We start from the raw sequence: 13,490 nt of genomic DNA, 5'->3' as shown, positions 1-13,490 counted from the left end.
TCCCGCTATCACCCCCCACCCCGGCAGCATCCACCCGACACCTGCGGTCAGGCTTTCCCCGGGCCTGTCGCTTTCTCTCAGGCGTGGTCCCGCGTCTGTCGCGGTCCAGGAACAAAGGCCCGGCTCGGGTTTCCCGAATCCGCGGATTTGTGTTACACCAGGGCACCGCCAGAGCTGCTAGGGTGTCGCACACTGGCATCTGCTAGTCACCCACAGAGCAGATTCAGCCGACCGACCGACTTCCTCCCTTTAAACGCAGCCGAGCCGCAAGCAAAAGCTTTAACATGTTTTACTTTAAGCCAGAAACGTTAACAGAGAAGGACAAAAAAAAAATCTAAATGTGAATCATATTATTTACAGAAAAAAAAAACTCGTTATGGATAAATTTAGTCTTCAAACCAGTATGATCTTTTAATTTTCCTCTATCTGTAACCATGGATACTTACAAGAGGAGGCTTATCTATGACACATTGCCAGGAACCTGAGGTGCAAGAATATTTTCATATTTTCATGCACAAACCGAGTTTCTTGTGACAAAACATGAAAATAAAATGTTGCTTTGCAAAGCACTGAACTAAAACGTCTTTCTGCTGAAACTCAAGGGCAGCATCCCAAAAAAACATTTTTAATAACTTTTTCCAATCTCTGTTGTTTATGTTTACTAGCAGGCTTTTGCATGCAGTCATACTACGTTTGTTCTTGTTTCACGGAAGGTAAAGACCTACGATGCTGATTCAAGGCATAAACAACTGCAGTCTGAAAGGCATCTGCTAAAACGTCATGCAGTCACACTGTTCCAAAACAGCATCTCTCAGGCTACGCAAGTGATAGTGCTTCATCAAAAGGGGAGGGCCTCTGGAGTATCTCATCCAATGAGTGACAGCGTGGGTGCCATGTGACCTGGTCCAGCCAATCCGGGGGGGAACTCGCTCAGTGTCATTTAGGGCAGACGTCACAGCTAGTGTCTGCAGTCTAAGAAAAGGGCAGTAGATTATGGCTTCAGCAGGACACCTGGGACACCTCCCAGCAAACCGACGAGGTCACGTCAAATCCACAAAAGCAGAGAATGCTCTGGGCCTTATCAGCCTGACAGGAATCTGCAGGAGCGACCTTCACATTCAGGACTAGTGGCTTAACCACAACCTACCCATCTATCTGCACTAGTCATGAATGTGAAGCTCACTGCTGCAGACGTGGGCAGGAAAACAACTTAAAACCGAGATATCCAGCTCAATGCCGATCAAAGAGCCTATTAAATAACAAATAACAGATACGTGCAAAGTGCAGCAGGACTAGGATGACATTTATAGAGGTCAATCTTAACTGGTTAATACTCAGAAGAGAGAACATCACTTAAGCTGCAGAAAACGCAACAGCAGCGAAAACTCGGGGTTCTGCAGAACCTTTGCTGCTCGTTTGCATACAGGGACATCAACAGGGCCGCTAGTCGATCCATGGCAACAGGAGTCAGGCACAGTGTAAACAAAACTAATCAGTGCAAGTGTACTGTCAAACTCACGAGGAAGATCGATCATCCCTCCACTGCATGTCGCCTAGGACGACCTAGAAGCAAAACAAGGGGGCGTGGTCACTGGACGTGTTGCTTTTCTGCCTTACATATCCAGTCACGCACGGGAGAGCCTGACATCTCCCCTCCCTACCCAACTGCAGCACTGGTGCCTGGAGATGCCTCTGTGACACGCTCTCCTACGGCAGCTAAAGCACGGAGAAGCAGCACGGCAAACAGCTGTGCCTCAGCACAGCGGCATTGTGGGAAACGGACTCCGGTTCAGGGAGTTCACCGAGAAAAAAAAATCCTGGGTTCGCAGTGATTTCCTCTTTAGTTAACGTGCCTTAAAGTTGACCATGGAAATTCATGTATGGGGGCACGAGGGTGGGGGGGGGGGGTGTTTTGATGGACAAAAGCAAAATTGCAAAGTTCTCTTCCAGGGGACGAGAGAGGAAAGAAACTCCTATGTGATTAGATTCAAGACAGTCAGAGGCAACACGTGCATCAGCCAACTGTCAACCAATCAGGGAAAACTAAAAATCTTCCTATAAATCTGCATCGAGTCCCCTAACCATCTCAGGCTTGAAAGACCGGAACGCAGGATTCGCAGGGCGGATGCGCCTTCCATGAGGAAAAACAGAATCTCTCGGCACTCGGAGACAGCCCCTCCCTGCACCTGAGCTGGCGAGCTCTGCGAGGACGTGCGGGAAAGCCCGTCTGCCTGTCCGCCAGCGTGGGGGACACATCGATTTTCATTAACTGCTCCCAGACATGAAGGGAAGGCGGAGCCAGATCCAGCGTGAGCCAGGTGTGAGGTACAATGAAGCATCATGGGACGCCAGTCCCAGTAACATAACAAGTAATATTCTTGTGCATCTTTCCATGATCAGCATGAACGACCAGCAACAAAACACACCAATACACGTGTAGATGCACTAACACTGATATAGACAGAGCCTATTCTAATCTGTTCTGTTCCATATACTCGATATATGGCATGCATACTATGGCACGACACCACTACTAGTAACTATTAACTGTTAAATGATAGCGGATAATACATGAGTTTTATGTTTCTGATTTATGTTTACTGGCATATGATGTAGCTCTACAATAATCACATGACCCCCATCCCTCTAACTAACAGAAATGCTAACATGCCCAACAGTCCATTATAAACAAAAACAAAACCATTTTCATGAAACAAAATTCTGCATAGGAAAAAAAATCTGTCAATTAACTGACCAAATATTCCAATTGAAAGTATCCTTCATTATCCTATAAAAACCACAATTGAGTCCCTGAGAATTACTGTGGGATTCACAGGTGATGTGAAGCAGGGTGCGGTGCTCTTCCCGAGATTTTTCTCCTGTGACACGCAGATGAGCGCAGCTAGAGTCAGCCGATGTTGACGGCAGGAAGCTTTGACACAGTTCCGGAATATTCACCCGCCTTGTCCCCTGTGCTTCTCCCACCAAGCAGTCCCAGCTGCTGTACCTTCCTGAGCGTTGGATCTTTCGAACACTCAAGAAAAAGGCGGAATTTCCATTTTTTTAAACTTTTATTTTTAAAGGCATCTTCTGCAGTGTTATTCACCTGGGCTGCCAGTCTGCTAAGCTGCGATGCTCCCGTATGTCACGGCTGTGTTTTCGTTTTTTGAATAATTTGCCACGCTTGTTGTCGTAACCTTCTAGTCCTTCCAAAAAGCACCTCTGTAGATCTGGCTTTCGATCAACAACAGTGGAAGGCAGAAGCATCGACCTAAGAGCTTGTTCCTGTTCCTCAAAGGACCTGTGGATGTCCAACGTGACCCGCTAGTGGAGAACAACCTCAGGGCAGAGCAGGCACAAAGTCATAAGTCATTGTTGCCACCAAGCGTCTCCAGCAGGCAGCAAACCCCACAGAACAGAGAAGATCTACAACAATCCATTCCGTGGAGTTTGACCTACATTGGAGGAAACAAACTGATGCTTTGACAGCATGACAACTAACCGACTTTTCATGACCCATCTATTCAGAACTGTCCTAAAAAGCACGTGTCCCCATTCAACAAAATAAGAAAAACAGGCCAAATTTCCCTCCATATGTCGACTTCAGCGAGGTATCTGACATCAACATGAACGTCAACGCCATCAACGTCACTTTTACTGGCAAACTGCTAAAAACCATCATCCACAAGCAGGCTTCTCGCTGGGCACCCAGTACCCACCGGCACTTTCGATAGTACAGGATCTGCCTCAGATGGTAAGGCACTCGTCCACTTTTGCTGACCCTACCATTATAACAGTACAACATGCTGCATCTTCCCTCACTACGCCCATAAAACCATGTACGACGCTGAAAGGCGAGGACCCTCAATGCAAGAAATTATTTAATCGAGGGCAGTGATGCAGCCTACGTGACAGACTATTAATATTGCCATGTTCAAAAGTTTCCGAGTACGCAGGCGAACTTTTCTCCAGCTTACTGAGCTTGATCACTCAGCGCCATCAAAACGCCGCCTCCTGAAGGCAGTTTGGGAGCCTTTACTTCAAACCCTCAGCTGGTGGACGTCATACAAGCAACTGTGTGATAAAGGGAAGCACCTTCTCTGAGTATCGTGGTGAAACGTCCAACATGTCCCTGCTAGTTCAGACACCGATCGCACAGACCAGAAGCCAATTACGTCACCGAAATCATAGCGAATTTGAGACACAGCCTCGAGCAAAAAAACAAAATAAACAAAATTCATTTATACTCGGTCAGTCTAGTAACACACTATTTATATTCTTAATGTATTATGCCATAGACAACTAATCATGCTTAATTGCGATCATTTAAAAGTAAGGCAGGCTTGCACTGCTCCCCCGAGGGTCCGTGTTATAAAACTACGCGTCTTGTTTACGGTGGGATCCGCACAGAGCCTTTGTCGCTTCTTACATCCACCACGTATCACGTTATACACCATTTTAACATTACAGACACCGATACGCAAGGCAGCGGCCGGCTGGCGTCCAGTTTCACCTCCGAGGCGGCGATAAACGATGCAACTTAATAATATCGTATTTGGTGAATTAAAGACGGATGGAGAGTGCATTGTACAGACTGCTATGAACAACAGACCTGTGAAATCCTATAAACCCTTACTAAGAGGGGATTACCGTCTAAATCGCAGAGATACTGCAACTCTGTTAAAAATGTACAAGTAAATGTTTTCTGGCACTTTGTACGCGTTTTACATCTGCCGTCCATTCATTTGCATTCGATGTTTCGTTTTGAATACGGGGCTTGGGAATGAAGGACAATGCGAGCCGCAGACAGGCCGGATTCCTTCACATTGCACTGCTCGTATTGTCACACAGTGTGCTTTTGCATTTTTTCGAAGAACACATTTAAAAGCACAGGGGATCTGGGCTGACAGGAAGCCACATCACCCGGCCACTGACAATGTGCGTGCCATGCCAGCCGTATTTGTCATCCGCATTACTTAGATGATCTTCCACTTTATTTGCATCATTTATTAAAAAAACAATAAGTATAATACTCTACGATAGCCGACTCAAAAGTTGTAGATGGCATATACATGTATTTTCAATGAGGTTTTAGCAAAGTAATCTCTACTGAGCCGTACTGGCAAACGAAACCATTGTCCGGAGGGAGCCTCCGCGATAAAGAGCAGAGAAGCGAGACGCGCGATCGGCTACAATGTATCAACTTAGCCGCCCATCAGCAGCTTCAAAGTTGTCCGGTGTTAAAGCGTGTTTCCGAAACGCGCCGCACTTTGTAACAAAGGAGATGCAGGGGAGCAACAAGGAGCAATTAAACGGCCCGCTAATACAGCGAAGTATTTCTATGTCCACGACCCCCCCCCCCCCCAAGCCCACGTCTACCCACTGCAAGCTATCAGCTAAACCAGGGAGTATAGCCGCACACAGCGGCCCCGGCCGCACATGACAGATCAGCCGGCAACAATGGGGGCGAAAGCAGTCGAGTCGCATCAGGGGTGCGGGGGGGGGGACCTGGGGGGTCGCAGCGGCGGCACTTACGTTCTCGGTGTCGCGCTCATTCACAGTTGGCAGCGGCGTCCTGGTCGACATTTTGTGTTTTTAGGCCGCTTAAGCAAGGCAACAAGCTTGGCAGCGCGAAGGGAGGGGGGCGATGAGAGCGGAGGTGGATGTTCAGACCTTCTACACCTCCGACGGCATTTTCAGACCGTCCGATCGCCAGTCCCATCCATCCACTACAGCATGTTGAGCTTCGACCCACGTCCCCTCCCCTCTCCTACCCTCTTCCCCTCCCCTCCTGTCCTCTCTTCTCTTGTCCTGTCCTCCCCTCCTTATAGCCACCCGAAATATTACAAAGTATGGTTTAGGATGCACCTCCCAGGTAGAAGCAAAAAGCAAAACAAGCAGGCGAGTCCGCTGAAGAGAGACAGGAGGGGCGGGAGTTTGTATGAATCGGAGGCTCCCAGCATTGATCCGCCCTCTAGACACGGAGGAAACGAGGGAGGAGGGGGGAGGTAGCTGCCTTCTGCCCTCCTCAGGAAGATAATGAAGCACTTCCAGAACCACTACCAGATTCTCTTCAAGGAAACGCCAGGCAGCCACTGCAGCTTCCGCTTGTCTGCTGCACATTTATTACTCATTACGCCGTAATCTGTACAAATCTGAAACTAGTGACGGGACGCCACCTTTCCGTGTGAAAATGCAGGTATAGTGCGGGTCATATTGCTAATACGCGGGTCGGAAGTAAAACGCTATAGTAGTTTTTTATTTTAAAAACTTACCATTTTATTGCGAGTTTTCTGAACCAGTGGTGAGATGCATTCAACGTTTCTGCTTTTTTGTATTTTTATGTGAATTACTTTCCCCTGTTAGAAATAAATCGGTGGAAACTCTCAGTTTAAATGTTATTATTAGTTAGTCTTGAGTGGAGTTAATTCTGTTATAACATTGGATGTTATTTGATGTTTGACATTTAAATTAAATTAACAGAAAATGTTTCGTTTTCTGATTAAACCGTTATTTGATCGAATGAAATTAATTGAAAACGTGACGCTGCCGCCATCTAGTGGCGCTTGTGACGTCTGCGAATTTTGTTTTCCCACTTTTTGCCAGTTTGTTTCCACGATAGTTACTGGGCTGGTTATTCCATGTACACCTCCCATCGGGAAAATGAAGCCTGGGGCATTTATTTGTCTTTTTAATAAAAAGTCTTGAAAGTCTTAAATTCAATAGCTGACAACAATTTTCTGTATTTCATTAATAACATTGTTAGACAGTTATGAATAATGTAATTAGCTGTTTGATAAATACTTAACAGAAGGTGAACATGCCGAGCAAGACAACGTCCGCTGAATCTCACCACTGACGAAGATGCAACATCCTGTTCTTCCACAATTTGTATACACACCCCCATCCTAAATCAAGAGCTGAATATGAATTAAACGTACACATGCCTATACGTCACAGTCACAATTTAGCTAAATTAGCATATTTTCTATTGCCGCCATGTTAAAAACTGGTCGTTGGATGCAGGGACGGATTATGGGTTGTGTGGGGCCCTGGGCAAAACGTTCGCGAGCCCCCCCCCCAGCACCACCACAATTCAAGGGCCCTTGGCAGCCAAACGCCCTCCCTATAGGGTCAGGGGCCCTTGTAGGCAGAGGATCAAAGAATGTAGGCCCTCTAAAATAGACAAACGAAAATTCATTGTTGATAAGCGTTGCAAATTATTTTGGGCTAGGGGTCCCACGGGCCCCCTGCACCCCAAGGGCCCCTGGGCAGCGGCCCCGCTGGCCCGGTCCGTAATCCGTCCCTGGTTGGATGTAATAATGAATAGGTTCCAGTAGTAATATGACTCCAGTAACCACACATGTTAAATCCATGTAATTAAATTCTACATAGTATTCCTTATTAAATTAATATCCAGTATGTGAATACACGTGAGCTTCCACTATTGCAAGCGGAAGATAATACGTAATCATTCATATTTTCTATAAAAACAGTTTGTCATAATTTTCTTTAGACTTAAAGATTCTGATTGTCACTTGCGGTCGCCGCATGCCACTAGGTGGCAGGCGCAATCCGCTTTCGAAGATTTCTCATCGTTTATCCTTTGGTTTGCGTACAATAAACTAAAATTTAGTAGGGCTGTTAAAAACAGGGACCGTGAACATTTTGAAGAATACGCCAACCAAAACCATAGTGCATATTTATTCCCGTGTATCACAGGGAGAATTTTTACTTTTAAATTTACTCTGGGAAAAGAGAGCCGTTACCGCTGTTCTTGTTGACTTGGTAACAACAGCTACCGCAGCAGTTGTGCAATCGAACTACAACTGCACGATGAAAGACCTGGGAGACTTGAATTTGGAGGAATTTGTTTTAGGGGCAAAATTATCAGGAGGAGGCTCGGGCGAGTGGGAGGAGTTATCTTAACAGTCAGATGATTGGCTGAGCGTATACAGACTGATGAACCGGAGCTGGCAGCCGAACAACCGAGAAAGAGCGTGATATTACAGTTGAAAACAAAGTGAGTAGCGTCGCAGAAGATCTTGGCACGAGGCTGGGCATTGCTGGAATTCTGCATCTGATCCGGACAGATCAGGCCTCGGCAGGGCCAAACTCGTCCACTTAGCTGAGACAACAATGGCATACTTTGCTCAGGAAGCACGTTATCTTTTAGTAAGTAGCCTTTTCCTCGATTAATCTCTGTGCTCTTCGTTCCAGGCAGTGCAGATCGCCACATCGCATCATCTGACACAGATGCTCACCCAAGTCACCATTAACTAGTTAGTCACTCTTAGCCCAGCAGCGTTTTTTTATTTTTGTATTTTTTTAAAGCAAATTCACTGAACCTAGAGAAGATTCAAAGCTAGCTGTTTAGTTCAGTTCAACAACTAAAGGGCAGAAATTAACATCTATGATGCTGACTGTGGCTGGAATTAACTTTCTGGAAATTGTGGATTGCTTTCGGCCAATGCGGATTAGCCACTTGAAATTTATGCTTTCTTTTTTTGTATATGGCTGAGTTGCTGAGTCCACAAGCAAGATGCTACACTCTAAAAAAATGTGTACATTTGCTTGTCGGTGGGGTTGCACCCTCATGGGCCTGCCAATTGTACCCTTAGCTGTAGGTAATTGTACCTTTTAAGGTATAGAAATGGACTCTGAGGAACATTTCTGTACCACTGATGGTACATTAATGCTGTTTGTACCTTTGCGATGTTCCTCAGAGTCAATTTCTGCACCTTAAAAGGTACAATTACAGGGGTACAGCCCCAGTGACGTGCAAAGGTTCTCATTTTTAGCCTTTTTTTCTGAGAGTGTACCCCGAATCAGCACTGGTGCACCCTCAGAGTACACAGAAAATCTCTTCCTGGGAGGACATCACCATTTCAAATGGAGCTGGGGGGTGGTATGGTAACGTTCCAGTGAATGTCCAGCACACTGGATCGCGTCTATTTCAGAAACACCCCGAATGCTTGACAGCACCAGCATGGGAAACCTACATGGCTACGGAGGTTTTCCAAAAATAATATGGTAACAGTATATAGCTCACAGGACTTATATACAATAGTCTAATTAGGACCATACTGTTGTGAGTACCAGTGTTTGGCAACTAAAAAGTGTAAGAAGTTAAATGTGAAATGGCTCCCATTGGACAGAAAGGGTTGCAAGCCATTTTGTAAATGATTTATAATGGAAAGAACAGCAGCTTTAAGCCAAATAGGTTGTCAATAAACTACTAACAAGGATAACTCACAGACTGATGAGCTGTCCTTTCTTCACTCCGCGTTTCCAACGGCTACCATGAAATAGTGTAACGGTCCCGGTTAACATACAGACCCATGAGTGTTAATGTAAACAATCAACAGGGTGCCAGCTTGCTGAACACAAGTTCGCTCGCAGGCATCTTTCCCGAGCGTGACCCCGTTTCACCGAGTTCTAAAATCTTTGCCACGTGTGATTTATTTCACGAGCCGCGCAGAAAGACGGCGAATCCAGCGCCAGACAGCAAATCAAAATATTCCAGAACATACCGAAGCGCGGGCCTTCGAAAGCACCCACCAATCGGGACACGTCCCGGTATTATGTTGGCCGCATGCCAAGAGGCCACGCGTGACGTCATCGCGCCCATGCCGCCGCGTTAGGGCGCTTCGCGGGAGCTGTTCGGGCTGGAACTGGAAAGACAGCGTGATTTGGGCTGGCGCAGGATGCTGCCTTCACATAAAACGATCATCGAGAAGTTCAAAGAGACTGCGCGCTTCAAAGAGCTGGCAGACGCCAGTCCCGTTAAATTGCACTAATAACGTGCCGTTTAGTCATTTATAACAATAAGTTATTGATGTGCGCAAATTAGTATGGCCATTTTAAAATACTGCGTTTTAATGCCTTTTTAACGTCCGGCTGATCGGTCCGGGGGTAACACTCCCCCGCACGGTTGTGCCCGTAACATATGATTACGCAGATAAGCATCATGAACTTGCCCCTGGCCAAGAAACACAAGGCTGTTTCCTTGCCCGATTTCAGCTGTAATTATAAGTGCACCCCGGCACTGTGGGTGACAACACGCCAGACTGCTTCCTGGGGATCCTCAGCCGACCTCTAGAGGGGGCGCTGAATGGGGGCTGGCTGTCCCTCCCCGCATCTGCATGCAGCCTCCTCATTCCCCTGTGAAACAGCTCCGGTTACACCAGGTGACGTGGCTGCGCTCCCCGCGCTTTTTGGTCCCCCACTCGCGTGCTGCCTGGACACGCACGTGGTGAGGCGCGGGCTCCAGGGTGAAAGGGAAACTACCCCCCCTTCCCGCAAATGGGGTAAGGCTGGGTGGGGGGTGGTACTAATTTAGACAGCAAATGCAGCTTTGGCAGCAGCAGAATTGCACGTTTGTTCCTGCAAAGTTCTTCTACATCCTATTTCACGTACAATACAGTCCCTCCGGCACCACGATGACCTTTGACCTTTGACCTTGAATTGGCATCACACCAATTTATTTCATAGATCCAACAAGCAACCCGTGTGTTTTTAATACTTGCATAGCCCAGTTACATACCTTCCGCGGGATGCTAGCATCAGTATTTTAGCATTGGAATGGGCCGCGCCATTCGTTCGGGAACATGGCGGCTCCCTGGCACGAATGGGGAATATCTGGTTAATTTTTCTTGGTCTCTGTTCGAATCTGAAATTCCCTGCTGAAATCCGAAGAGACACACCTTACAAGGCAGAACACTTTTTATTGTTCGCTCTGACAAGTTAATAAAATCCTCTGGTATGCCGAACATTTTTGGAAGCTGGATATACGAGACAGCAACGGAATTCAATCTGGGATAAGTAAAGCCCTCCGCGACTGGGCGGCCAGTAGGGGGTGGGGGAAGGGGGTTGGGGGGGGGGAAGGCTCTCAACGTGCCTTCAGACCTGCCACGGCTGAAGAAAAATACTTAACGGGAAAGGTGCTGTCCAAAAAACCACCGGGGGTTGCTGGGGGGGGGGGGACTCACCGTTGGGCCACTTATACAAGACAAATTGAAACCGAGGTCACAGATCCAGCCTGGAGTCAGTTGCAGATGGATCGAGGAACGAGATGCAGAGTCTCAAGGGGAAACCTGGATTTGTGGGGGTGTTGGAGATGGATTAAACCGCCATATTTATAGTTATTTAGCCTGAGGGCTGAACTTTTAATGACAGGCATGCCGCTATTCGTTTATCCACTGGGCTTATTAAATTACACCCCCTATTTCCCACCCGCCACCACTTACTTCTTTTGGACAACTGGAGGGATTCCGTTGTTGTCTATGGTGCCTGTGTGCTGAATGGCATCTTCCTGGAGCAGATCTACCGAAGCCACCATCCTCTCCCTTCACTTGCCACACGCAATCACTTTTTCATCTGCTCCCCTTCCTCCTTATTAGCAAAGCATGGATTTTTAAATCTCTTTCTGGAACACTCCAAATGGTCAGCACAACTCTGGGGCCTCCTGCTCCAAACCCAGAGCTGGTCACACCTTCTTGATCCTGATTTTAGCTGCTTTTGGGCAAAATGAGACCTCAGGAGTTATTTTGTTGGACCTTAACTAAGCGTGTCATTCGCACTGATTAAATTGGTGTGTTTCCATTTGCATGTACGAGTTCCCCCTCTGTGAGATCCTCTAGCATTTCGCAGCAAACAAGAGGTGCGGTTCGTTTGTTTATTCGTTTCCATTTTGTTTTTACCCTCCCCCCACTGGTGGTGCTGGGTATCTAGCCGCTGCTGCAACCCGGGGCATCGCCTGCACGAAACCAAGGGCTGATTTTTACGAGGGGTGTGTGCCCATTCTATAAACAAAGGTTTGCCAAGGCCAACAGGTGATCTCACCCCCTCATTACTTCCCGGCTCTGGGGCCGCCGGACCCCCGACTTCTCACCTTTTCTGAATTTCCTGTCAAATGGACACGGGGCTGTTATTCTCAACGAAGTGTTTCTAAACGTGCCTGGAGGTGGAAGAGGCCTTTTTCACTGGGCCAGTAAGGAAATGTGAATGCTAAACATGCTGTGCAGGTCATTAATTTTCAAAGAGGGGGGTCGCAGGAAGCTGGCATGCAGCGGCACGGCGTGTGGGCGAGGCTGACGTCGGACGCGATGCCTGGCGGGATGACCATCATGGACGGCGCTTTTCATGAATCTGAAGATGGCAGCGAGGGCTTGGGTCCTTCAGCTGCATAGTCTACTTTTTGAAAACCATTTGGTCATGAAGACACCTAAAAGCTGAGCCTAATCACCACAGTAACACAAACTCTACTTAAGTCCAGCTAGTCTAGAATCAGCATTTTACCACCACAGGTGTGCAAGCTCACTGCCCCCCACCCCCAATCTGTACACACACAGCACATTCTTGGTTTCTCTACTTCCTGGATTTATCAGCCAAGAATATGCTGGTGTTTAAAAACAAATCATGTTACATGTTGAATAAGGTCATACAGGAAAGAAATACCTTCTTTGCCCTCTTTTCACTCAATCTTTTCTCAAGATTGACCTGCAAAGGCACTTGGGTCACCTGACTGGCAGCACACAGAAATCCCACCCACTGTGGCTCTTTGCTGCTAATGGCCCGACCTGTACACATGGATGCATTTTTTTTTACAGTCTGAACAATGACGGTGGCCCTCGACCCGCTAACCTCTGGCGGAGCTTCCAGCTCCACGTCCGGAGTTAACTGGGATCCGGGTGGAGCGTGACTGCTGGTCTCAATCACTGGCACTAGTAAAATAACCACATGTAGTAACAAGCCAAAAGAAAGGATGCAAATGAGCCATCGGATCGGCCCAGAAGACCTTTGCGCTTGGTGGGAAACCTCGTCAAACCTCGCAGGTTGACAGATTGCACATTTCGGATAGATGGCCATACGCCTTTCTGCAGGGTGGGGATGAACTCCTGGAATCGTCATTTGAGCTCTGGTGGCTCTTTCCCTGTTTTGTCTGGCCCCAAAACAGGCGGTAATAATGATGGACGGTGGGGCCCGGCGCTCCTGGAAGGCGCCCTGTCCGAGGAAAGGTTACGTAACGCTCCGGAACGGGACCGTCATCCCTCGCTGCCGTTCCCGCTTTTGCCGCGCTTCACAGCACCCAAGATAAATTCGATTCGGCTTCTTCTCGAGCCCCACGGGCACCGTTAACGAGAGAGAAACAGACTATTCCAGAAAGAAATGTGTTTTCAGAGGAAGTGTTTCGGGGCATGAAACACGCTCCAGTTTTTCCACGCCCGGAGGTGTGGTTTCACATCTCAGCCTCCGGCGAACCCAGATCGCAGCCCAGCAAACCAGGAAGTGGAGCAGCGTGCCGCAAGTTGAGGGGAAGGTCAGGGGTAGCCGCGGATGGCGTACAGCCCTCACCACCCAAGAGCCCCAGGTCCGAAACCCAAAGCGGGGAGCTTGGGAAACAGCCGGTTCTGCTCTCCGCTGGATTCCCCCAATCGCCAACCCCCTCCCCACACACCAGCGTTGTCAGCTCACGACAGAATTCCCCA

General features: G+C 47.8%; 1 protein-coding gene across 5 annotated transcripts in view; it reads right to left on the bottom strand.

The window, feature by feature from the left end:
• Nucleotides 1-6,072, bottom strand: part of LOC125738089 (serine/threonine-protein kinase MARK1-like) — a 46,264-nt gene extending 40,192 nt beyond the window's left edge. For 2 of the 5 annotated variants that reach the window (XM_049006656.1, XM_049006658.1), the window contains exon 1: nucleotides 5,536-6,070. In XM_049006656.1, the coding sequence (XP_048862613.1) occupies nucleotides 5,536-5,586 (51 nt within the window). In that variant the 5' untranslated portion in view covers nucleotides 5,587-6,070. Of the gene's footprint in view, nucleotides 1-1,519; nucleotides 1,552-5,535 lie in introns of those variants that run through there. The other 3 variants (XM_049006657.1, XM_049006660.1, XM_049006659.1) reach the window with 3 other exon arrangements.
• Nucleotides 6,073-13,490: the final 7,418 nt, after the last annotated feature.

The sequence above is a fragment of the Brienomyrus brachyistius genome, chromosome 3 (assembly GCF_023856365.1).
Source record: "Brienomyrus brachyistius isolate T26 chromosome 3, BBRACH_0.4, whole genome shotgun sequence".
Classification (NCBI taxonomy): domain Eukaryota; kingdom Metazoa; phylum Chordata; class Actinopteri; order Osteoglossiformes; family Mormyridae; genus Brienomyrus; species Brienomyrus brachyistius.
This window is presented reverse-complemented; position numbering and strand designations above follow the sequence as displayed.